This window comes from Podarcis filfolensis (genome assembly GCF_964270895.1).
Source record: "Podarcis filfolensis genome assembly, chromosome: 12".
Classification (NCBI taxonomy): Eukaryota; Metazoa; Chordata; class Lepidosauria; order Squamata; family Lacertidae; genus Podarcis; species Podarcis filfolensis.
Genome location: NC_139614.1, coordinates 24,604,720 through 24,632,368, shown reverse-complemented (window position 1 = coordinate 24,632,368; position 27,649 = coordinate 24,604,720). Strand labels below are relative to the sequence as shown.

Sequence of the window (27,649 nt, the reverse complement as noted above, 5' to 3'; positions counted from 1 at the left end):
GGCCACGACTGGACCTAATGGTCAGGGGTCCCTTTACCTTTACTATGTATTTGGGGATGGGAGAGAAACCAGATAAGGACTGTGCTTCTGGTAAAGGGGTTGCTCCATCACTGATCCATCACAATTCCTGTTTTGTATGGCTTCCCCTGCCTCAGCTCCACACTCTTCTCTGTTTGCTGATCTGATCAGCCTCTGGTCTGTTTCCTCAGACCTCTACTGCTCTTCCCGAGGCACAAAAACCACCAGAGATCCAGACCCAGAGTTACACAATGTAATGTCACATGGCTAGGAACTGCATTATGTAAGCAGCAAGACCCAAAAAAGATTTAAATAGAAGTCTCATCAACTTCAAACTAACTTACGTCTACATACACGCACTTATGGTGACACCTGAGGCACATTGGGTACATGTTAATCCTTTGAGAATTACCTACCACCTGGACTTTATTTTTCATCGGTCTGCAGGGCAATGAGTCATTTTTCATAATAAAGTGCTTAGCAAACAAGTGCATCAGCAGCTGGCCCAGGCTTAAGATAAATTCTAAAAATGAAAATAATGCTGTTGCATAAGTATCCTTGCTTGCTCACAGCAATTCCAAGATCAACCCCAGGACATTGTCTTCCGAATGAAAAGATACTACAACAATATCTCCTAGAGATTATAAAAATACTTCCAAAAATTCGAAGTCAGTTCGCGTAATATAAACAGGCAATTACTTTAATAACTTCGAGGCAAGTTACAGTGTGGATAGCAAGGACCTTTCCCAATTACTTGTCTGTATCTCAATAAAAGTGCAGTCCGTTGAGTATAGTTCTTCTGTTGTGAGGATATAGCATCTTCCTAGCATTCAAACTAATATGTTGTTGCTGGGAAAATAAGTTCACCTCCCCAAAATTCATGGGGCAGAATGTTAATGGCATCAGGAAATGTAGTGTGAAATGTGCTACTGCAAACACCATCAGAACTCAAGGTGGGTTATGTGACATCATAAGCAAGAGATTATCTTAAGTCTGCATTATTTTACGAACTATTTGAATATTCTAAATTCTTTGATGAATCAGTCCTCTGCTGTACCACTCATACAATCCTTTAAAAAGGGGGGGCACCATCAGCATTGTTATGCCTTATACCATTGGCATATTTGTATGGTCTTGCACAAGGTTATTTCCTGGTTTTGCTTTTTTTCGGTGGTTTTCAACTGATTTTCTGTTGCTGTTTTAATGCTGGCTTTCAGTTGGTTTCTCTTCTGAGGTCCTGTCTTCTTTATACAGTCGTACTTTGGTTGTCAAACAGAATTCCATTCAACTTCCGAAAACATTCGACAACCAAGGCGCAGCTTCCGATTGGCTGCGGGCGCTTCCTGCAGCCAATCGGAAGCTGCAGCAGCCGTGTCGGATGTTTGGGTTCCAAAGAACATTCACAAACCGGAACACTCACTTCCGGGTTTACGGCGTTCGGGAGCCAAAACGTCCGAGTCACAAGGCGTTCAGGATCCAAGGTACAACTGTAACTGGTTTAAAACTTTGGATTGCATACTGTTATTTAAAACAAAAACAACAACAACAAGTTGTGAACTGCCAAGAGATCTTAAAACTTATGAGCAGTATATAAATGCAATACAATCAGGAATGGGGAGTATCTGGTCTGCAGGCCCAAACCATGCCCACTCATACCACAACTAACATCATGGCATCAAAGGAACCATTGGGAGTCCAAGTGAACTCCCAATTGTTCCTTTGCTGAAGCAAGGGGCATTCTTACCACTTATCAAGTCAATGAGCCATGCCTTGCTCTGGGAGGTGGCAACCACCTCCTTCAAACAGCCCATAGCTGTCAACTTACAGATTTGAAAATAAGGGACTGGCAGCCTCGAAAATAAGGGATCGGCAGCCTCAAAAATAAGGGATCAGCAGCCAAAATAAGGGATTTTCCGGGCACAGGTATGTTCAACTTTTGAGCCCCTCCGAGCCAAAAGCAGAAAGCCCAGCCAGCAATCAAACGAAGCCTCAAGCCTCAAGGAAAACCACTGTCACCTCTCCGCTGGGAAGCGCTGAGCAAAGGCGAGTTCCCAGGCAACGCAGCTGATTTGATCAGCACAAGGCATGCAAGCTCCACCCCCCAGTCATTCTTAGACTTCTTATTGGGTGAGCAACGCAGCCAAGCAACACAGTTGGAGCCTCCCTCCTCCCTGGCCGGCAGGGAGGGAGGGAGAGGAGCTGCTTCCTTTAAAACCCGGGAGATTTAAGGGACACCATCAATAAGGGACAGCAGTGGGACATGGTGCTGGGATAAGGGACTGTCCCGCCAAATAAGGGACGCTTGACAGCTATGAAACAGCCCTTCTACCTATGTCACAAGGGCCAATCCCTTAAACTGCTGCAACTCAGGCTCTATTTGTAATGCTGCACTGTACATCCCTGAGCAGGAAGCAAGGAATATGTACAGACCTGCCCTGCTCTTTGAACCTCCGGTTTTATTCATTGAATAAATAAAGGAGAAAAATCAGGCCTGCACTGCTCTTTGAACCTCCTGCTTATTTCTTGAGTAAATAAAGAACGAAAACATCAGCAATACCCAGCTGAAGAAAGCATCCTTACTATCCAGCAATACCTTAGGGGGGTTGGAAACCTTTTCAAAAATACTATGACATCTTTACATGGCATTTTAGAACTATTATGGTTTTCAAAGGATAGAGATGCATACTTTTTTTTTTTTTTTTTACTCTGGCTTCTTGATTTATTTTCTCTCCAGTCAAGAGTGTACCAGGTATGAGCGGATAAGCTCAAGTACTAGAGACTTTCAAACCTTGTACTCTGACTGGAGCAGAAATAATATCTAGACTCCTAGACGCAGGAAAATGGTGTTCTGTTTCTCTAGACTTCTTATTGGGTGAGCAACGCAGTAGTGCCAAACTACTGTAGCGTATCACTGAAAAGTTCTGTGAATTTTCTTTATTTTATTGTTTTAACATGTTAACTTGGCACAGGGAGGGGAAGGATGGATTAGGAACATGGCACATAGGCAGGAGGGTATAACTCTTTCCTTCCCTGCGACAGTATGGATGAAAATCACTCACTCTGTCTCACGCTCTCTCACAGCTAGTATTAGCCACAGGCAGGAAGGTCACATTACGGCAGCAGGATCCATGGTGCTGCTTGTCTATCTACAGCCAAGGCAATATCCCAACCCAGTGCAAACGGGCCAGTGTAAGGTACCTTTTTGAGAGATGTTGGTGAGGAAAGGCAGGTTTAGGGTCATGGCTCAATGACAGAGGATCTGCTCGGCATACAGAAGATTCCCATGTTCAGTCCTCAGATTCTCCAGCTAAAACTGGGGGTGTCCCCTGCCTGAAACCTCAGAGAGTCACTGCTAAGCAGCACAGACAAAATTGAGCTAGATGGACCCATTCGTTATAAAGGCATTCCTATGACCTATTGAGGGACGTGGGTGGCACTGTGGGTTAAACCACAGAGCCTAGAACTTGCCGATCAGAAGGTCGGCGGTTCGAATCCCCGCAACGGGGTGAGCGCCCATTGCTCAGTCCCTGCTCCTGCCAACCTAGCAGTTCGAAAGCACTTCAAAGTGCAAGTAGATAAATAGGTACCACTCCGGCGAGAAGGTAAACGGCGTTTCCGTGCGCTGCTCTGGTTCGCCAGAAGCGGCTTAGTCACATGACCCGGAAGCTGTACGCTGGCTCCCTCAGCCAATAAAGCGAGATGAGCGTCACAACCCCAGAGTCGGTCACGACTGGACCTAATGGTCAGGGGGCCTTTTACCTTTACCCTATGACTTATTAGGAGGTATAGGAGCAGAAGGACCACCTGAAAACCACTGTGCCTGTTAAAGACCACTTTCCCTTATGGACCTTGATCTGCTACAATTACACATGTCGGTTTTCGGCAAGGGACTGGGATTTGAGAAGTCAGCGGCGTACAGCTGGACCCTTCTACCTACATCCCAAGGGCTACTCCTTTAAGCTGCTGCAGCTGAAGCTCTGTTTGTACTATCACAGGGTATATCCTAAGCAGGAAGCCAGAAGGGAATTAACACCCTGCCCCACTCTTCTTGTAGGAGCATTTCATCATTTCTTAATCGGGTTTTTTAAAAAAAATGCTCAATCATGTCCCTGTGTGATTTGGCATATCAATGAGGGCTCAATCTCTTTTGTATTTGAAGGCACCAAGGGAGATAAAAAGGTGCTTTTTCTCCTTTTGAGGCTGAGTGAAGAATATTTCATTGCTTGAAAATTAACAATATTATACATCACACAGAAACATCCACACAGTGGGGGGAAAGGAACATCTTATCCAGGATTTATCAAGTGCTCCTGCCATTTTGAGGCACACTGCTTATTTTAGACCACCGCAGTAGCTCTATGAAACAGACAGGATTGCTCCTTATCTCAAAGCACTGCAAACACAGAGCAAAAGTAAAAATGCATTGCATTATTCCTTAAAACACACATACACACCACCCGTTACTATCTGGCGTTTCTGCCATTCCTCTGCGAGAGAAATTATGTAGTGCAGTATTTTTTACGTCAGTTCCGGGATAGTACAATTCCAAATATTTTATCGGTTTCTCTCTAGTTACGAGGATTTGGCATTTCCTAAAGCTAAAAAAAGATAGAATAAAAAACTTCATTGCGCAGTAATACTAAGATATATTTCATCAGTATAGTGATGCTAAATAAATCTTTACACAGAATACTCACACTTTGCCTGCTCTTTTCGTTCCAGAAGCTTTGCTATCCTTCCTATCGAACTAGATACAAATGCCAATTAAAAATCCACCCATGTCAGTGGGGCTTGTGCATAACACATTCTTGATATGCCATTTATTGAGGGCTGGACCACTAATAATATAGTAATGGTACATTGCTATCTTACCTTTCCTACTGTTGCCTCTAATAATTATTTGTTCGTTGTTTTATTTCATTAACAAGGGGAGGGGAGCTTAAAACTAGAATAATTGTTCTGACTAAAATAACTGAAATTGCTTTATATATCATCCATAGTTCTATCAGTTTAAAACAGAGCTCATTCTCTCTCTCTCTCTCTCTCTCTCTCTCTCTCTCTCTCTCTCTCTCTCTCTCCAGGCATTGCTTTCATTATCATTATTCTGCGCAGTGGTATACAACTTCAAGAAGGGAATAAGTTATCCCAACAAGGGCAATCTGAGCATTTATGGAAGTTAGGGAATGAAAAATGCATAGCTACCATGGTAACAACTAAGTCACATGGTAGCTGCCATGAAATGCAAAGCATCTTAAGTAAACACTGGCATGTTTTGTTTTGTCCTGCAATCTCCAAGAATTCTCTTATGTTGAACAATGCAAAGCACATACTAGTAACCATCCATTTACACACACACACCCAAGGTTCTTTTAATTCTTCAAAATATATCAGTGAAAGAAAACTTTTCCCCATTATTTTGTGCATCTCAGGAAAAAAACTTTTTAGAACAGCTTGCAGATAGCCATCATGGCAGACCAGGAAATACGTAAAAATAAAATATTGAAGTACAGTGGTACCTCGGGTTAAGAGCTTAATTCGTTCTGGAGGTCCATTCTTAACCTGAAACTGTTCTTAACCTGAGGTACCACTTTAGCTAATAGGGCCTCCCGCTGCCACCACGCCTCCGCCGTGCGATTTCTGTTCTCTTCCTGAAGCAAAGTTCTTAACCCGAGGTACTATTTCTGGGTTAGTGGAGTCTGTAACCTGAAGCGTCTGTAACCTGAAGTGTCTGTAACCCGAGGTACCACTGTAATCTTATGCCCAACGTAGGTCAGAAGGGAGTTCACATTTCTGGGTTGATCAAATATCCGTGGTCCTAGAGTGAAAAGAGTCACCTATGTGTGGGGTTTTAAAATACAGTGTGTCAAAGCATAAAAAACAGCTGTCACCCCCCACTCCCCAACCTGTAGGCATGTTTACATCTACATAAGCCTATGTCAAAATGCCAAATATGGTTGGAATGAGCAAAAGTGATGACAACAGCAGCAACAACCGGAAGCATCAGATAGTGGCACAGCTCCTCAATCTCCAAATACTTAAACACAAATACAAGTATTGCCCACTCCCATGCACAAAGCCTTCGAGTTGGTTTGAAATTATGATAAAAGTAGGGGGGAAAGTACACACTGCTTACACTTCTCTTTTATGACATATGAAGCGGATCTCACCAAAAACCTTCCATGGTGTGTTAAGAGATCACATCCATTGCAAAATCCACACACATCCTGCTTCACATCTTCCAGAAATAGCAGGAGGGGCATAGGTAATAAGCAACAAGTGAATCAGAATAATTTTCCAGGGAAACAGTATTTTAGATTACAGTGGTACCTTGGCTCTCGAACAGCTTAGTTGATGAACAAATCGGCTCCCGGACGCCGAAAACCTGGAAGTAAGTGTTCCAGTTTTTGAACGCTTTTTGGAAGCCGAATTTCCAACGGGCTTCCGCTTGAGTGCAGGAAGCTCCTGCAGCCAATTGGAAGCTGCGCCTTGGTTTTCTAACGGACTTCCGGAACAGATTAAGTTTGAGAACCAAGGTACCACTGTATTTGCCTTTGCTTGTTTAGAACTTAGCTCAAGCTCCAAATCCTTAGTTCAAACACGATAATCTTTTAAAAAATAAACTGCACACCCCAAGTGTTATGTACTGAAGTTCTCACCCTGGGCTAGCAGGGGGATACTGTAGATAGTTTTCACTCAGGTCCACATATGCAAATAAGGGATTGAAAGTGACGTTCAGTGATTGGATAGTTACAGAAAGCGTTACAGTTGCGTTGTAGTGGAGCACTATATAAGCAGGCTGGCTGAACCCTTCAGTTCTGTTCTGTTCTGGCCTGTGAATAAACCAGAGCTGTTTGAAGAATCGCTGTGTCGTCTGATATGTTCACCCACAACTTAACACTAAGGAGTTTAAATGCTTGTGTTTAGAAGAAAAATATATATACACACATTTGGTTTTAAAACTCACCCCATCCCAATGCAATATATTTACTAAAATGCAGCAGCATGCAACTGCAGGAAACTTATCGAAGCAGGGGCGAACAAATTAAATCCTAAAATTTTAAATATACCTAGGGGGGGAAACGGAATGCAGTGTTCTGTAAAATATGCATGCAGGCAGCTATGAGACTGTGTGACATTGGCACCATTTTCCCACGATGAAGCAGTTTTGCCCCAGCTTTCATTTCTATAAAAGCCCTCGCTCATTTAGCATTCGGTTCCTCTCTGCAACAATGCAGTGCAGCTGATGTACATTAGGCATATTGTCTATGGAAAGGAGAGGGGAGCTTGCAGTGGCAAGCACTTAACATGCACATGGTAAATTGGAAGTGAGAGGCTGTAAAAGGATTGGAACCATTAAACTGTCATAAAAGCAGAAGTGACACATGCACTCTTTCCTGGCTCCGACTTGATCCAATTCTCAAAATGCTGGACTGGCACCAGCCCCATTTATTTCTACAGGGCTCACGTTTTCAGAGTAGATTCCCGTATTGACATGCCTGTGTTCTCTCCTGTGTCACACAGGAAATGAGTTAAGCCGCCAAAGGAGATAAATTCCCATAATGAACCATGTTTTATATCTTAATTAAGGTTTATTCCCAGGTGTGGAAAACACTCCACCTGTCTATACAAATCTGTTCCACGTGCTGGTGTATAAAATTCAAGAAGAGTTTCATCCAATAAATTATGCAGTAATGTGGTGGGATTAAAAATAAAAAAAGTGAATGAAGGTTACAGCAGGATTTATTTTATTATTTTTACATTATTAGCAGCACAGTGCTGTTTGTGTGTAATTATGTTGAATTTACACCAGAAATGCATCGGTTGCTTTACAGAACCGTAGAACAAAAGAAGGCAGTATTTTAATAGGCTCCTTGTTTAACATTTCTGCACAAGACTCATACTTATTTCTATATAGCACTTTGATGATTAATTCAAGAGCTAGCGTCAAACAAGTGGATGATTCCAAAGAGGCTTCATAGCAGTAGATGAAGTTCACACCCAAGTCACCATTCTAATGTGCCATTGGTATATATGGGGCCACAGAACAGAGTTTTGCTTTTCAAAAGAAGAATAGAGTCATCAAGCTTGATAATCTAGGTTAAGGGTAGAAAACCTTTTTTGGCTCCAAGGGCCAGATCTTTATCAGGATTGGCCTCACTAGTCAAATGTTAATATCATAATGACCCCACGTGATTGACAGGTGGGTGTATACAGGATAGCAGCCTTAAAGTACCAAAAAGCCAAGGTGTTTTCCTCAGAACCACGGGTGGGCCACCAAGTGGCAACTGCTCTATAGGAGTCTTAGTACACTGGACATCAGCAGCATCAGCATCACAACAACAACAATTTATTTTCTGAACCGTGCCCATCTGGCTGGGCTGTCCCAGCCACTCTGGATGACATGTTAGACTCCCCACGCTATAGTGTTAACAACTACACTGATTATTCTCCAAAAGGAACAAAATAAGGCTTTACTCTTAAACAATATAATACCATGCAAGTAGCAGAAGGGGTTTTTGAGAGCTATCATTTTTTTTGCTCTATAAGACTCACTTTTTCCCTCCTAAAAAGTAAGGGGAAATGTGTGCGCGTCTTATGGAGTGAATGCCGGCTGCGCAGCTATCCCAGAAGCCAGAACAGCAAGAGGGATTGCTGCTTTCACTGCGTAGCGATCCCTCTTGCTGTTCTGGCTTCTGAGACTCAGAATATTTTTTTTCTTGTTTTCCTCCTCCAAAAACTAGGTGCGTCTTGTGGTCTGGTGCGTCTTATAGAGTGAAAAATACGGCATTTGACCTTAAGGGCCCATGGGGAAATTTGCAAACCAGAGAGGCTATAATGGCCGCCACCACCACCACCACCACCACACACACACACACACACACACACACACAGACAGACAGACAGACAGCTCAACCTATATGCACTGTATGGACAGAGCTTTTTTAAAAAGCCTACCCCTATTTCGCAAACATGATGAGAGGATGGCTGACAAGTAAGGACTGAAAACAGAAGAAAACAAAAGCCCACTGTAAAGGGTCTGTGTCAGAATCACTCACATGCATCAAACTGCATGTATCCCACATCTATACGTTCATGTGTGACAAGTGCATTCGTGACTATATTGCCACACATAATGCAGGCGACAGGAAGCCTGGATTGCTGTCAAAATTCTGCAGCATGAGCACAATGTGGGATCACAATGCCCTAGTGTGGTCACCGTCTCTAACAGTAATGTGTGAAGAGGTCTTGGGCAGTGAGCGGAAGAGCTGGAGGCAAGTCTCCTTCTGTGAGGAGGTACATATTAATAGCAAGGTGCCAACTGGGTATGTCCTTAGCACTGCACCTAAATAGTTTTAAATCACCAAGAAAAACATATAAATGAATCCAGGAATTATGATTTCTATAGCACAATCTTATACGTGTTGACTCATTAGTCCAGGAAAGTGGATATAGGACTACAGACATGATTTCCAATCCTATATATATATTTAAAGAAAACCCTACTTGAGCTATCTTCAACCAGAAGAAAAATGACTTGCCCACTCAGTTTCATTAAAAAATAGCTTACAATTCTTATGTACCATTTCCAGACTAAGCTGCTCCTCCATATGAAATAAGTTATGAACAGGAGCAATTAACAAAAGCGCTCAAGCCCAGACATGTTGCCTGGTCAGCTTCACATGGTAGGAGAGAAAAGCAGAAAGAAACGTCACTTCCTTCGTCAGCTGATTTCTATATAGTGGTGAAGCACAGATGAGGAGCAAATCTCAAACCATCTGATGATAGCATGTATACTGAGTCTAATAGTTCCTTTCCCCTTTCCCTTCTGCACAATGGCAAGAAGCTTCTCAGTGAAGTCTTCTCCAATCAATTTGTAAGTCAATGAAAGAGTACATTTGTCTTTGGGCTTGAAATCAGAGGGTGAGGCGGGAGGGACAGGAAGAAGATCAAGCTGGAAGACCATTGCAAGCACTGCTTGCAAATGACCAAACTAGAGAGCAAGCAAGAGCATTACTACCGCTCAGGTACCTGCATCACACATAAATACATTTTGCTGATTTTGAAGATTGCATTGTCACTTATTCTGCAATTGCTCAAGGGTATTTCAGGGACTCTGCAAGCTTTTCATCAGCCAAATCAAATATAAATTAAATTGCAGTGGTGCTGCATATGTTCCTTGCTGGCAGGAATTACACATGAGGGAATACCGAATGTGAGGAAAATAGGATGCAGTGCAGTGAGTGTGCATGTACGTGCCCAGGCAGTGTGTGTGTGTGTTTGTGCGTGACTGTCTGTCTGTCATCTTAGGATTTGTAGCATCAAGAACATCTGTAAGATTCTCTTGATGGATCAGCCATTGATTACGCCCTAAGTAGACCTTCCTGTGGCATTTGGACTTCAAGGATCCAGCCCAAACTTAACTCCCATGGCACTGTGCCTAGCGCTGTAAGTGAAACATTAAATTTTAATGTCATAAGCAACAAAAATACTTAAGAACATTTTTATTTGTATAAAGTTCACTGAACATTGACTATGTAAACTTGAAAGCTATATTTATTAAAAGATCTTAGGATATTTACCAACCTATTTTAGGAGGATAATGAGAATGGCTGTGAGTTTTTTAAAATTCAAAGCATGTGACTTAAATTTGTGCTGTGACTTTTAGATTGTAAGCCTACAGGCAGGGACTGTCTTATTGTTGATCATTGTAAGCTGCTCTTTTTCTGCATAAGAGTTTCATTTCAAAATGCTTTATATGAATTATCTCTCAACAATCAGCATGGCCGATATTTCAGTTATACACTAAACTTCCAGATTCTCTGATACATCTTCCCCTTGCATGGGAAATTCTGCTTCAATTGACCTTTTTTCTCCACGTTGTCTGCAAATGCCTTTGGGCTGGAGACTCCTAGACCTTCTTCAGATGCTGTGAAAAGCTGTTCCTGGATGGCTGCTGGTGTCATGAGAATTGCTCTAAGCCAACCTTTCTCAACCTTGGGACTACAACCTTGTTGTTGGACTACAACTCCCATTAGCCCTGACCACTGATCATGCTAGCTAGGGATGATGGGAGTTGTGGTCCAACATCTGGAGAGCCAAGGTTGAGAAAGCCTGCTCTAAGCATACACCTTTAATGAAATAATACCTGCTTTCACATTCTGAACTCTGCATACAATACGGTCCACTGGCTTATCTAAAATTGTGTCTTCTTTAACTAGCAGGCTATGAATCTCCCCAGTTACTAGCTTTTCACACAATAGTCTTTTATGAGGTGGCCCTCTCTCTGCAAAGCCAGCTTTATATTTGGTCAAGCAGGTTCTGCTTCACTTAAATCACCACATGGACATATAGAGAAGCAGGGAAAGCTCTTATCAATTTGCTTTCTCAAATTAAATTAATATGTAGAGATTTCCTGACTTGTCTCCCCCTAGCTTGCCATTCCTTCCTGCATTTTGAAAGACCTAAGTCTATCTCATGGCTTTTTTTTTTTTATAAATATTTATTGGGATTTTACAGAAAAAAATAGAGATTTACAGAATGAAAAAACCACAGAAAAAGATAAACAATGAAAAAAGAAAACACAAAAAATACAAAAATTCATAAAAAAACAAACAAGAAAAAAAGATACAAAATACAAAAAGCAAATAGTTAGAAAAGAAGTTAAAAAAAACAAATCCATTTTTTTGATATCTTTAAATTCATATGCTTGTTTCCTTGACCTCCTCACACCTCCCCCCTTTGTACTCCCATTTACATAATCAGTTCAGCAAATTCTTACCCTTTTTCATTTATCTTAACTTTATATCATAACATATTATGACTCAATATTTTCGTCCATTTATCAGTACATTTTTTACATATTCTTGTTAACTTTTGTTGCTAATTACCACTTATTGCCAATCCAAACATAATTTTAACATTCATTAATTTTACAATATTTCTGAAGATAGTCTTTAAATTTCTTCCAGTCCTCCTCCACCGCCTCTTCTCCCAGGTCTCGGATTCTGCCAGTCATTTCCGCCAATTCCATATAGTCCATCAGCTTCATCTGCCACTCTTCCAGGGTGGGTAGCTCTTGTGTCTTCCAATACTTTGCGATAAGTATTCTTGCTGCTGTTGTTGCGTACATAAAGAAAGTTCTATCCTTCTTTGGTACTAATTGGCCGACTATGCCCAAGAGAAAGGCCTCTGGCTTCTTCAGGAAGGTATATTTAAATACCTTTTTCATTTCATTATAGATCATGTCCCAGAAAGCCTTAATCTTTGGGCACGTCCACCAAAGGTGAAAGAATGTACCTTCATTTTCTTTACATTTCCAGCATTTATTATCGGGCAAATGATAGATTTTTGCAAGCTTGACTGGTGTCATGTACCACCTGTATATCATTTTCATAATATTCTCTCTTAGGGCATTACATGCCGTAAATTTCATACCTGTGGTCCACAACTGTTCCCAGTCAGCAAACATAATGTTATGACCGACATCTTGTGCCCATTTAATCATAGCAGATTTAACTGTTTCATCCTGCGTGTTCCATTTTAGCAGCAAGTTATACATTCTTGAAAGTGTTTTAGTTTTGGGTTCTAACAATTCAGTTTCCAATTTTGATTTTTCCACCTGGAAGCCAATTTTTTTATCCGAATTATAGGCCTCTCTTATTTGAAAGTAATGAAGCCAATCTCGCACCTTGTCTTTTAATTTCTCAAAACTCTGCAATTTCAGTTTGTCTCCTTCTTGTTCCAATATTTCCCAATATTTCGGCCATTTGGCCTCCATATTGGACTTTTTCAGTGCCTTTGCTTCCATTGGTGACAACCACCTTGGGGTTTTATTCTCCAATAAGTCTTTGTATCTTATCCAAACATTAAACAATGCTTTCCTGACAATATGGTTTTTGAATGCTTTATGAGCTTTAACCTTGTCGTACCACAAATATGCATGCCACCCAAAAACATTATTAAAACCTTCTAAATCCAAAATGTCTGTGTTCTCAAGAAGCAGCCATTCTTTCAGCCAGCAAAATGCGGCCGATTCATAATAAAGTTTAAGGTCTGGCAGGGCAAATCCACCTCTTTCTTTTGCGTCAGTTAGTATTTTAAATTTTATTCTGGGCTTCTTGCCATTCCTTCCTGCATTTTGAAAGACCTAAGTCTATCTCATGGCTTTTAACTGATTACAGATTGCTTTCACGAGTCACAGTTTGCACTGGTAAGTTGCAGATAAAATGCCTTATTATCACACTGTAGAAAAACTGTGGGGTGCTGCACTCTTTCCCTAAGTCCACTCTTTCACTAAGACAAGAAGCTCAAATTCATCCAGGTACTCATTCATTTCAGGTCTAGCTGAATAACCATCAAGTTTCTTTGCCGTCAGTAAGAATTATTTCCATTTTCAAGTTGTGATTACCAGTAAAACTTGCTTAGAATAACAGACACAGAGGTCTTAAAATTAAACTGACAGAACTGCAAGATGAAAAATAGAAACTCAGCTAAGCCCTAAGAACATAGAACAGCACCACCTAGTGGTTGGAGGTGCTGCTTATAGAATCATGACCATTTCTCCTCTCCACGTCTACACATACAGAGATTAGGTACAGTTTTGGGGCTCATTCATTTCCTCCCTAACTTCCCTCAATGCACAAAGACATAACACCTGGGACAGGGAAATCACAGAGTTATCTTAAGATTCCATTCATAGTTATACCTCTTATAAGGCACTCTCATTGACAGCCATCATTAAAACCTAGTTAATAGAGATAACATACTTCCTATTTTTCCACCAGTGGATCTATTTGTGTCAGTGTAAGGTCCCACAGGTATTGTGCATAGCTGAAAATGTTCTAATATTCACTTCAACCCATTTGCAACAACTCTGTTATTAATACAATTAAAACAACCAGGAGAAATCTCAGTACTGAAAAATCCAAATTGACTGCTTCACCTCCCCCCCCCCAATGTGGATTTTGTGTCTGTTTATAAGGACCCCTGACCATTAGGTCCAGTCGCGGACAACTCTGGGGTTGCAGCACTCATCTCACTTTACTGGCTGAGTGAGCCGGCATATAGCTTCCGGGTCATGTGGCCAGCATGACTAAGCCGTTTCTGGGGAACCAGAGCAGTGCATGGAAACGCTGTTTACCTTCCCCACCGGAGAAGCACTTTGATGTGCTTTCGAACTGCTAGGTGGGCAGGAGCAGGGACCAAGCAACAGGCGCTCCCCCCCGTCGCAGGAATTCGAACCGCCGACCTTCAAATCGGCAAGTCCTAGGCTCTGTGATTTAACCCACAGCGCCACCCGCGTCCCTTGTGTCTGTTTATGGATTAAGCCTAATCATCATTCAATTATCTCAATGAGATAAGTATATAATACTATCATTCATTAACACATCCAGTATTCTGAACCAATATGAGGCTTTATACTGAGTAATATCATTCATCTATCTGGCTCAGTACTGCCTGCAGTGACTGGGAGCAGTTCTCCAAGGTTTCAGACAGGCTACAATCCCAGTCCCAACTCAGATATTTTTGGTACAATGGGAAGAGACACAATAAAAAGCATATTGCACCTCTGGAGAAAAATGTGGAAATGCAGTAGAATGAAATAAAGTAAAATAAATCCAGACCCTTTTTTCCACACTCAGTTTATATGTACAAAACTGCTGGCATACATTTCACCTCTTTTGACCTACCCACCCATCTCTAATCCAGTCATCCAGCAGTCTGAGCCTGGCTTCTACTCAATTTAATGCACAACAGAACTTAGGGGAAAGTACAGGGAGGAAAAGGCACACTTCCTCTTCAGGAAGAGCCATTCAAAAACCAGCTGAGGCCAACAATTCTTAATAATCAGAAGTTCCAATGAAAGTAGAGGCACAGTTCAGGCTTTGCTTCACTTTACTGGAAAATTTAGACGGGTATATATATTTCATACCTTTTTTTTTAAAAAAAGATGATTTCTTTAAAATATGCTTCTATAACACCACTGTAATATTATTTTTGCTGCCACTTTGTTGGCCTTACTTGTTGCCAGATACCTTTCACATTAAAGCAGACTCCGAGAAGCAAATCCCTTGGATGCAAGGGCTAAACGGTTTCTCAAGAGACACATGCATGCTAGCTGGAACACCTGGAACAATATATGCAAATTAAGTAATTCTTCATCACATTTTGTTGGTGTTTTTTTTTAAAAAAAGATGCAAACATTTAACAAGACCTTGGGAGCTAGAGCAGAAGGAGAAAAGAGAGTGATGAAAGGGGAAGAACATTAGGGTCATGTAGGGAAGTGAGTTTTCCCAGTAGTGATGTATTGAAGTGAGAGCTGGACCATAAAGAAGGCTGATCGCCGAAGAATTGATGCTTTTGAATTATGGTGCTGGAAGAGACTCTTGAGAGTCCCATGGACTGCAGGAAGATCAAACGTATCCATTCTTAAGGAAATCAGCCCTGAGTGCTCACTGGAAGGACAGATCTTGAAGCTGAGGCTCCAATACTTTGGCCACCTCATGAGAAGAGAAGACTCCCTGGAAAAGACCCTGATGTTGGGAAAGATGGAGGGCACAAGGAGAAGAGGACGACAGAGGACAAGATGGTTGGACAGTGTTCTCGAAGCTACAAACATGAGTCTGACCAAACTGCAGGAGGCAGTGGAAGACAGGAGTGCCTGGCGTGCTCTGGTCCATGGGGTCACGAAGAGTCGGACACGACTAAACGACTAAACACCAACAGGGAAGTGAGTCTAGCTGCCATTCACCTTTTCTAGCACAGGCTGTCTGTCTAGATTGGAGCAAGAGCAGAATCTACATAATTGCTGGGTCACAATGTGCCCTTTTTTTCTCTCTGTGCAAATAGCTTGGTTCATCACAGAGGAGGCAATGCAAGAAGCTATGCAATTTTAAGGATGCTATATAGTGAGAAATGCAATTAAGGATGCATGGTGAGAAATGCCATGCAAATAAAACCAAATATTATGCCATTCATCCTTATAGACCTCTTGGAATACCTTAAAAAAGTCACACAGTAGGCCCAAAACTTTATGTGCAATTTACATACACGATCATAGTCTTGTGTGTTTTGTTGATAAATACACATACATACATACCTACATAACTAGAAAGAGGGGGGAGACTGAGGAAAAAACATCAGAAGCACCCACAGCCATTGCACGACTTCCCCCAAACTTGGAAAGCAAGGTGGAAGGCTCAAAAACCTTTTCCCCCACTGGGTTCTCTTTCATGGAAAGAATTTTTAAGCCCTTTGCCTTGCTTACCGGGCTCTGGAAGGCCCTGCGAGGCTCATGTAATCTTGCCTGCTCTGTGCACTAGCATTGGACAGGGAGGGATGGTTGCACTGGGGTGGGGTTCCAGAGGTCTTCCTGACTTTGCACGAATTGTCTTTTGCATGAGGACCCCTGGAACGTAACCCTTGTGCAAGTTTTGGGTCTAACTATATGCCAAAATTTGCAAGATATAAAAAAGAAAATGCATTCATCCATTTACATTTACATTTTCAGAGCTGAATTCTTCTTCTTCTACATGCATGATACCGCATTAAAGATATATTAATACAGTCGTACCTTGGTTCTCGGACGGAATCCATTCCGGAAATCCATTCGACTTCTGAAAACATTCGAAAACCAAGGTGCGGCTTCTGATTGGCTGCAGGAGCTTCCTGCACTCAAGCGGAAGCAGCGGAAGTCGCATTGGACGTTTGGCTTCCAAAAAACATTCACAAACCGGAACATTTACTTCTAGGTTTTTGGCATTCAGGATCCAAAACGTTCGAGTCACAAGGTGTTCAAGAACCAAGGTATGACTGTATCTCACAAATTTGACATCAGAAACAGTTATTAAGAAACAGTGATGGAACATTTCGATGTTCCAGGTAATTTTGTAAACTCTGAGCTAAGGGTTGTCATCCTGGAGGAAAGGAACATCAAAGTGAGACTGCAACATGAAACACTGATTTAGGATACATCAAGAGAGTCAATGCTGCCACTTGTGGATTGAACCAAATTTTTTTTTAGCACTTTGCATGTGTTGAATAGGCAAACCAAAGTTGGGATATATTTCTACCAACAACTGTTACCACTGTTAAGCCAGGTATTTCACACTGTCCATACTTTTCTATGTTTCATTCTCCCATCCCAAGCGTGCGCTTTCTGTGTGTGTGTACCTACCTCATGTATCTGTAACTCAGTACAGCGCTTATGCATTCAGCGAAGTAGTCTGTAGTATACAGAAGTTTATGCTTTTTTTAGGGTTGTAGTCAACAAAGTCCTACTCAGAGCAGATCTACTGAAATTAATGAATTAAAGTCAGTTATGCCCATTAACTTTGCTGGGTCTCCTCTGAGTAGGTCTAGCATTGAATAGCACCATTTAGTCTTTAAGGTGCTGTAAAACTCCGTTTTAATTAATAAAAAATGGCTGCAGTCAATATCCTGCATTTTGCCAAACATTCTTTTATTGTGTGCCAAGGAAGATCAAATTCTAGTCAGTCTTAATCATGCAAATTGCTGGATTGCGTCCATCCATATGCTTATATATTTTTTTTCTGCTTCCAAAACTTTTTGATGTGTTTCCACTGGTCTTGTCTAATATGTTGTTTTAAAGTGCCCCTTATGCATTAGTAGCTAATATTTACCATGCCTGAACAAGCTATAGCCTGCAGTAGTTCTTTCCAGCATGCTAACCATTACCACCTGGGGGTGCATTTAGATAACATATTCACCACATGAACAGGAATGATAAAATCATTATATGGAGACATCAGTGCATCAAGTTTTTTTAAGTCTGCAGGTTGTGTACAAAGCAGCAGAGATCAAAGGTCTTAATGACTGGAAGATACCTGTCCTTATCAAGATATAATCTATTATTGCCATAGGAAAGACAAGACTATAGGAAAGGGGGAATGTTGCAAGAGCCAATCTCCTAATAATGAGAAACAATGGCCTAGCCCTTGTTTTCTGAACCTTCACCACATCACAGGGTGGTTTACAATAGACAGACGCCATGCTTACAGGAAGGTCCAGCTGAGGACAAGGTGGGGTTTTCAGAAAGTGCAGACACCCAGAAAGCAGGGCAGCCCAACGTTTTACACCAAGTAGGAAGCAAGACATGGAACCTGTGATCCACACTCTGCCTTATCGCAAGGAAATGGGGACGCCAAAACTTGACGCCCCCTGGCTAGCCCTCATGCTTCCTTCCTAAAGGCAGCTAGGCAAGGTGCCTGGTTTTAGAAAGCAGGTGCAAGGGCTCTGGCAGGGATCCAGAGCCCTCCCACATCCTTCTCAAAGCTGGGAAAGCATTAACTAGGCTTTGGGGAGGAGAAGGGAGGATTCTAGAGCCCTGTTAGAGCCCTCATGCCTCCCTTCCCAAAGCCCAGGGGGTGGACATCAAATGTTACCAAGGCCCACCAAAAAAGCTTTGGCCCTCAGGCTGTGCATTGGATCACCCTAATTTAGATGAAGGAAAGAAGACACACAAATGCCCCTCACACACCTTGAAAGTGTGCTAAAACCATGCAACCCCAACCATCAGAATTTCTCTGAAATTTTCTCTCTTCTCTGATAATTTTCAAGTGCAATTTACGGTACTGTTGAACAAATTTCAGTGGTGCTCTCAAATAAGGTTTAATTTCCTTTGTTTGCTTGAGGAAAGCAAAAACAAAAACAAAAAGTCCACCCCATTTTGGCATGTTATTTTGCTAGCTTGCCACAAGGATTCTGCAAGATCAGTTTGTGTTTAAAGAAAATATTGATGATCTCTTCACACACACACACACACACACACACACACACTGCTACAACCTTTTTGTTTTTGTTTCTGGGCGGTTCTAAACTAGCATGCAGCTAGGAAAAATATTTTCTACTCTACAAACAAAATATCATAGAGAGAACAAAACAACTTATCCAACAAAGCACGTGGGGCTTTTATTTAATGTCTACCATCTGTATAACTACTTTAGGATAGAATTTGTTTCTACTCATTTCTTCACCTAGGTTTTGGGGAAAGGGAGGGATGGCTTTGAGGACTGTTCTAATTAGTGAATTCTGTATTTTAATTTGTATTTAATGTAACAGGCAAAATTTAAAACAAGAGCACATTAGGTTGTCTTTTAAAGTTGCAGACTGCCTTGAGACTGCATGGGTTGAAATATATACTTGCTTAAAAATAGATGAATAACCAACCAAACAAAAAATTTCCCCAAGTAGCCTCTAAACCATGTTCATTTTTAAAAAGAAGAAGAAAGTAAGTACAAAACTGCCCTTTAGGACAACTCAGAAGCTGCAGCTGGTTCAGAATACCATGGTTTGTTCCCATAATAAATCTTGGGAGGCGATATATGCATCAACCTGGTTTTGCCGCAATTGCACAGGCTGCCTTGTCAGCTTCTGGGCCCAATTCAAGGTGTTTGTGCATATTTGCAAAGCCCTTCATGGCTGGCCATCAACATACCTGCCAGATTGCCTCTCCATGTACAAAGGCAACTGTGATACCGCAACCAGGCCATCCTACGTATACCTGTGCTATAGGAAATAAAATTTACTAGGCACAAGGCCTTTTCCACAGTTGCCCCTGAAGCCCTAGACTTACCTCCTCCCAGGGAGATCAAGCCCATTCTCCCCACACAGTATTGCAGAAGGGCTGTAAATCCTACTGAGTGACTCTTGGCAGCTGATTCAAAGGCTAATTTAATTTGACTGCTTGATTTATTTATTTTTGGCCAGATTCTATCACTTACAGCCTTGGTTTATGTTTGGTCACAGTGTTAAATTTCTACGTAAACCGGGTCGAATGAAAAAGCAATATAATCATTTAAAATATTTATAAAGTAAAAACGGATCAATTTGAATGCATTTAATGCGTTTCTTAATATCTCAGATTCTACTGAAAGAATGTTATTTGAACAACAAAATTTCATTAGAACTGTTGGTTTCCACAAATATCTCCTCAGGAGAGTGCAAACTTTTCCTAAAGGGAACTTATTTCTGACTTGACATGCATAGACTTGCACTCAAATTAAGTTCCATTGATTCCATTGGGAACTAGCCATGACTCACTTTGCAGAACTGTAAACAGTGAGCTTACTCTTCTGGAAAACCAAAAACTGAAAAAATGTCCTACCTGATCTGTCTTCTCTTGCTCTTTTTTATCTGTCTGTAGAAGGTTTTCTCTTGCCAGTTTCTGGACGAGTTCAAGGCGTCCAATATCCTCTCGTTCATGAAGCTTGCACATAACTCCTGCCTTGAGAGTTGGAGGGAAAGCAAAGAGATACTTAAATCCACAATCCCAGGACATGACACTCCAGACCTTCTAACTTTAAAAGAAGAACATATTCCACATCAAGCTTCCTCTCAACTCTGCAGCTTTGAGCAGAGCAAAATTAAAATGTTCTCCCTGGGGTGAAAAGGCTCCCGAAGTTCTTTTTCCTTCTTTTTGTGCTACATAGTGTCTGCTTAGCAAAATGAAGACAGCATGAACTAAATCAGCTGCTATTATGTGTGCAGCTGATATGCTAACAGTGCGTTTGTTCCCGTCAACCTATTTCCTGTTACATAAGAGAACCGAAGCAAGAGGTTAGAAATCCATGGGAAAGTTAGCCAAGAACAGCCCTGGAAAAGGATGGAGAGCCGGAGAGTCATCCCTAAAAATAACAGGACAATCTTCTATTTCTCACACTCCACCCTTCTCTTTATGGCTAAAATACAACCACTGAAATAAGTCAAGAGCAAATGATAGCAGAGAAAATAAATAAATTCTTGTGTGCTTCAGACACACAGAACTGGAAAAAGGTATAAAAGTGAGTGCTTTGCTTCGTGATCATAATACTACCATGGGAACCAACATAGCATTTTGATTTTATTTATTTATTGTATTTAGTGGTGTATGTGCATCTATTCTATGCCTACTCATGTTACTGCAAATGGAAACAGAAGTCTGGAATATACAAACTAATTCTCATGTTCACCCCAACAAGTTAGAGACAACCCCTCAACTATCAGCATATTATCCTCATAGTATTTATCTGTATGATCTGGGGTTCAACAAGGCAAAAACCAGTCAAGAAAAGAGAGTGCCAGCAAACCTCAATAAATCACAAGTTGTACACCCTCTTTTCATATTTACAATGATGGGGAAGTGAAATCATGCTTGTTGGCCCTATCCTCTGTGTACTGGCTCAAAGGTAAGACTAGACCCTATGCACACACGACAATGTAAGCACAGGATCTATACCTATGGTTGGGAAAACCTGATTATCTCTGCAATTGCATGCACATAAAGCCTTTTCTCACATTCCAAACCAACGCATGGAGTCTGGCATTATAGCATTCTATTCCCATGCATTTTGCCTTACGCATACATGTGAGGTATGTGTAGCAAGATACTCATCAAATTAACCGGATGGAAAAATATTCCCACTCTAAGCTTTAATGTATGTTATCCCCATCAATGTGTGGGTTGATTCCTATGTGGGTTGAATGGATCAGGCTCCTAAAGCACACAACTTGTATGGAAACACTCCAAAACAGCACAAGAAGTTTCTGTGTTTTTACACAAAAGAAAAATTACAAGCTATTTTTTTGGCTTTGGCAACAGTCATTGACCAGAGTGTTGACACAGCCCTTTTGGTTGCAAAGCAAGTCCTGGAAAAGACGTCCCTAGAGGAAAGCCGTAACATTGATAAATGAATAAGCTAGAAGTGGCAAGAAGGTGAAATATTGGATCTCCAGAGAAATAGAGGGCAAATCGCTTTCACCACGTTCAACTCAAAGAGGTTCCAAGCAAGATTTACCCTCAGAGATAATCTAGCTTTACACAAGGACCACAGAAACTCCTGCTGGCTGCAAATAAAACTGTAAAAGCTGTTCTCTTTGCTTCCACTAAATCTGTAAAGTTTTGTGTGCCCTCAATTAAACCATATAAAGCTGGTGTAGGCAACCTGTTCCTTCCAGATGTTGCAGGACTAAAACATCCACCAATGCCAGCCAATATGGCCAATGGTCAGGGATGATGGGAGCTGAAGTCCAGCAATATCTGGAAAGCTATAAGTACCATATTTTTCCATCTATAAGACGCTCCCATGTATAAGACGCTATTTCTGGGGACACAGATTTAAGAAAATGGAGGGAGATGTATCCATGTATAAGACACCCCCTAATTTTTGACATTATTTTTTAGGGGGGGAAACTAGTCGTATACACGAAAAAATACGGTACTTCATCCTTGATACTGATAATTTAGGTAGTGTGCATATAATCAGTTGGTGTGCCAGTCATTGTCCTGCCAAGTGTTTTGACACTTTGTTTTGACACTTTGTTTTGACACTTTGCCACCTGATCAGAAATCTAGGGAAGCAGGAGACTGGCAAGATTCTGTTCCATACTTGAGCAAGACGATGCTGCTGACCGGATTCTCACTGAATGATAATAGATAAATAATCAACCGCCAGCCATTACAATTTATGTACAAGGTACAAATAAAAACACAACTGAACATATAAAATTGATTTTTTTAAAAAAAAAAAATATACAAATTAAAATCACTATAAATTTTGCAAGGCTCTGCTACCACCTGATTGTCTCAATCTGCAAGGAGAAAAGTTGCATAAACATCAGCTAAGCATCCTAGATCAGAAACCAGTATTGGAGTAGTTAGTTCTTTGTGCAGATATCTGGGGAAAAAAAGTATCAAGCAGACCATGTCTCAAGAGATCTCTTGCTTTGCTGAGACCTACAGTGAGTACGTTTTGTGGTGAAATGTCACAAAAACATAACCTTAAGTGAATGGCTGTCATCCAACTGCTCTCATGTGAGTTAAGCACAACTAAGGGAAGCAAGCCAGAGAGATCTAAATACAACTAAAACCAGCAGTTGAATATCCTGAGCCATGACTGTATGAAAATAAGAAAACCAGCTTCTGATTGCAAAGAGTAATTTGAGTCACATTCAGGTACAGATAAGACTGGTCTAAGGATTTGGGCAATGGTTGCAAATGGACATCAATCCAAATTTGACTCCAGTAAAATAATTAAGCTCAGGGTTTAGTCTTAAAAACTTCAAGCCTGCAAGTATAAAATTATGGCCTTTTCCCACAGACAAAAATGCACTACAATTTTGATGCTCTGCACAGTAGACACATATTCCAGATGATTCAAAACTTATGACCTAAACTGTGTACACACTAAACACCTTTAAAACACATCTGAAGCACATTCTTTCCTTGAAAGCATTCTGGGTGTTATAGTTTACCCATCACAGAGTTACTGTTCCCAGCAGCCCTTAACAAGCTTCAGCGCCCAGAATTATCTGATGGGAAACATGTGCTTAATGTGTTTTAAAGGTATAGATTATACACAGCTCCCAGATTTGAAGACTTTAACTGGTTCAGTTAGCTCTCTGCCCAAAAACTCTTTTGGGTGTTTAGATAACACCAGTATCTAGTCCAACCCCCTGCAATGCAGGAATCTCAGCTAAAGCATCCATGGCAGATGGCCATCCAACCTCTGCTTAAAAACCTCCAAGGAAGGAGAGTCCACCACCACTCATGGGAGTCTGTTCCACTGCCCAACAGCTCTTACGATCAGAAAGTTATCCGAAGGTTTAGTCAGAATCTCCTTTCTTGTAACTTGAAGCCATTGTCTCGAGTCCTACTCCCAGAGCAGGAGAAAACAAATACGCTCCCTCTACCATGTGGCAGCCCTTAAGATATTTGAAGATGGCTATCATATCTGCTCTCAGTCTCTGCTTGCGTAATGGGATTCACGTTCTTGTGCAGCCCCCCTGCACCCTCAAAATCTGCTTGGGGGTTGGGGAACCCTCTGGAGCAGATTTGAGGGGCACATGAGAACTGCCAGGGGAGGAGAGGAAGGCGAAGTCCCACTGCACAAGTCAAAGTCCACCCGCACAACAATGAATTCCCCCCATAGGATATAGTCCTGTCAATACCTGTTTTTGTCCCGTTTCAATACTCCAAACAATTTCCACAAAGTCAAAATAAGACAGTAACTAATATGCCCTTTGAAAATTTCACAAATTTTGTCAAGTAGCTTCCACACAAATTGAATGACTGAATTCACTGAAATTAAATTACTGTTGTTTTCTATAATCCACCCATATAATCTTATTAGCATGCTGCTTATTAGAGCAGATGAACACTTAATGAATTCTTTTGTTTTTAAATATTGAGCAACAAAACCTTGAAATGAGCATTCAGATAAACTAATTATTATACCATGCAGAACCAGACTGATGAGGAAATTTATAGACATGAGAAGCAGCTAAATGAAGGATCATTTCAGCTGCACTGGGATAAATTATTTAATTATAACGGATTCTGTTTACTTCTGAATGAAATAAGCCATCCACCTCTATCAATACCTGCAGAGTTTTCTAGTGTATTGGAGCAACTAGACCTAGTGCAGGAAATACTTATGTATGTCATCATCTGTGGGGGAAATAGCAGGTTGTGGGGAACTTTGCATTGGCATAAATGGCATGGTGGAAGGTTGAATGCCCCTTCATCAGTGCCACAAACCTGATTTGGGATAGGCACTGCAACTACTATTAAAGTTTTAAAAAACATTCATCACAGATACTCTGTGCCATGTCTAGTGTGACCTTATAAGAGTGACTGAAACAGATTCCACACATGAAATTCTGTAAGTTACAAATCTGATTTTAGGATATTCAGTAGGGACAATCAGCTCCATGAAGGAAGGAGTTAAGTAGGGATTGCTCAAGCATGCTTAGGCACCTGCCCATTTGCAAATCTATGGCAATGTTGTGTCCAAACGCAGCCATGTCTACAAGAGACTATTTTTTAAAAAATCAGGATGATGAAGTCTAATGGCATAACGCATATGTAAGAAATATCAAGAAGGGTCTATACAGTCACATAGATTGCCAAGATATTAGAACTTTAATTGCAGGAAACTGCAAGATCAATACACTTTCAATATCATGCTGAACTGCATAGGAGTCATCTTTCTCTTCAGGACAGGGTTCAAGTGTTACCCTAGCAAGTGATATTACTTCAAACAGAAGTCCAGGCTCCTGAATGCTTATTGGAAATATTTTTCTACCTGTGCATCATAGACATCCTTCAGATCGTCTTGAGCTGCTTCTTCTTCAGTGCTGTTTTCACCACTTTGACTCATTGCTAAAATGAGAGGAAATGAAAGACATTTATAATACAGGCTTATTGGCTTCATTCCCCCACTTTCATCAGAAGGTCCCTGAGCAGAAGGTACAGCAATACAAAACACAACATTAAAAAGAATTACAATCACAACTAGAGTGAGTCCTAAAATGTGTGTCTCAAGGCCATGTTAAAGAGATGTGTCTTCAGCATTTGATGAAAGCTGCACAGTGAAGGTGCACCTCTGTGGAGACTACAGCTCTTTGGGGAGGGAATGCCACAACTTAGGAGCTGCCACAGGGCTCTCTCAAGTCGTCATCACTCACCTGTTAGGGAGGAGGAACTACCAAGAGGGCCCCCTCTGCTGATCTTGGCACCTTAGAGTGGCTGTGAGTAAGGAGGCGGTCTTTCAGATATTTGGGGCTGTAGTCATTTAGGGCTTTAAACACTAGCACAAGGACCTTGAATTGGCCCAGAAATGCAGTAGCAACCAGTGGATATAAAAGTTCTAATGGAAGCCACAGCCAGTAATGTGGCCGCTGCATTTTGGACCAGCTTGACATTTGCAAGTCATCTTCAAGGGCAGCCCCACATGAAGCCCATTGTAATCATCCTATGTGGAAGTTACCAAGGTATGGAGTCACCTCTGTCCAAAAGGAGGCATAATTGTCTGATCCCAGGAAGGTCCCAGCAGGTTAAGGGGTGGTGATCCACTCCCTGAAGGAAGCCAGGACAATGATCCACCCCAGGCCTTGCAGCTGGTGGTGTGTGTGTGTGTGTGTGCACACTTATCACACCTCTGATGGGCTTAGGCTGTATAATAACCGACACTCAGAAGGGCCTTCGCTATTCAACCCCCAACCCTGGAATGCCCTTAGACTGGAAAATGTATAGAAAATAAAAAAGCGGCAACTCAGATGAGTCAGTTTCAATTGGTAAAAATACAGCTCAAGGGAAAAAAGAGTTAAGCTCTTATTCTCAAAGCCAGTTTGGGCCTCCATATGGTGGTCATTTTAAAGCTTTTAAGGCATCAGGGCAACTCCCACATCACATATACTTTGTTCTACACAAGGTCATAGATGTCATATACAGGTACATGCTGAACCACAATGTGCTTTAAAATTTATATTAACCATATATAAATATGCTTTTTAAAAATAATTCTGTTGTAGCATTTTTATCCTGTGGGGAAGTAAAGGAACTGAAAATGCCTCTTCTGCCTCTTTTGTACATCAAGCAAATCTCAAGACAAACGGGCTGTCTATAAATCAAATTTTCAAGCTCTATGAAACTCCAGGCAACAGAGCTGGAATAATTATTTTGCCATAATGCCACTAATGTATATGACACTTAACAGAGTAGCAGAAACAAAGATACAGATCTCTGCTCTGAGGAGCTTACAATTTGTCCCCCTCCCCATTGTGAAAATGCAAAGGCAGAGGGAAGCCTGACAGAGAAAGGGAACATCATTTAGTGTCAAGCCAAAACTTCATGAAAAGCCAAAACTTCATGAAAGACATGGCTTCTAAGAGGAAGTTCCAGGCAGAACAGGAAGCAAGAGCGGAGATACATCGGAGCTAAAGATGAGTAAAGGAGCAGGTTGCATTGTCTGTCTTGGTATCAAAACAATATCAACTCTTTAAACTGCAGCATGTTATGCTCAAATTTATGAATCACCTGAGAAGGAAAATGATATGCTGCATTTTTGCTACAGTTAAGAATTCATGAATATCCCCAAGAACTCATGAATACTAAAACAAACATATGGCTGTGGAAATTAGGTGGTGCAAAATGTACTGTGCAAATACGATGCTGAATTTCTCTCATAAAGTATCAAAATTGGGCAATAATTTTACACTTTCTGGTACTCAACTTTATTCTTTTTTTCTTTAAAAGTGAACATTCCCTACTTTATCACCACCGTAATGCAAAAAGGTGGGGTGAGAAAAATGCTAGAATATGTTGAGTCTTTGAGAGTTCCTTCAAAATCTGACATGACTTACAATCTCTGGGTTGTAGCCAGGCCATGCAATAAAATTTCCTGCTCTGCCAACATAAACTGTGCTCCTCTATTCGTCCTCCAGCCAAGAGCAAAGGAAGCTACTTTTATTGTTTTAAATACAAAAGCAGTGTTTATGAGAGCTACACATCTGTTTGGTGTGGCATGCACAGTGTGACTAGAGTGCAAAGACTGCAATCAGCCACTCCCCATTTCTACCTATCCTATAAATCCTGTTCTAGCCATGGAAAAGGTCACCATGAATAAAAGAATGAGAGGATGTTAAATGAGCATCAGCTTGCTGAAGTGCAATTTCAAATGCGTCCATCTGCAAATGAGCCGAAGGAGTTCAGGTTGTTGATTTTTTAATGGTCACTTAAAGATCAGGAGGCTATGCCTTGATTTAATTTCCTTGCTCCCTTGTGGGCTTCAGGAAGGATTTTCCCTTCAAGATATTCTGTAAAACCAATAATAATGTAAAGGCTTGCTCCAGG

The 27,649-nt window shown here is 41.2% G+C and overlaps 1 protein-coding gene and 1 long non-coding RNA gene across 4 annotated transcripts in view; one reads left to right on the top strand and one right to left on the bottom strand.

The window, feature by feature from the left end:
• RAPGEF5 (Rap guanine nucleotide exchange factor 5) overlaps positions 1 to 27,649 on the bottom strand; it is a 132,573-nt gene that overhangs the window by 64,997 nt on the left and 39,927 nt on the right. For both annotated transcript variants that reach the window (XM_083578594.1, XM_083578595.1), the window contains exons 8-9: positions 25,101 to 25,177; positions 20,144 to 20,263 (exon numbers count right to left, since the gene is read on the bottom strand). In XM_083578594.1, coding sequence (XP_083434720.1) covers positions 20,144 to 20,263; positions 25,101 to 25,177 — 197 coding nt within the window. The remainder of the gene's footprint in view (positions 1 to 20,143; positions 20,264 to 25,100; positions 25,178 to 27,649) is intronic.
• On the top strand, positions 8,904 to 20,320 carry LOC310745862. 2 transcript variants are annotated; one of them, XR_014540400.1, is made up of 3 exons: positions 8,904 to 9,312; positions 10,327 to 10,464; positions 20,183 to 20,320. It is a non-coding gene; the product is annotated as an uncharacterized lncRNA (long non-coding RNA). The 2 variants fall into 2 exon arrangements; XR_014540401.1 differs by having other exon boundaries at positions 8,904 to 9,341.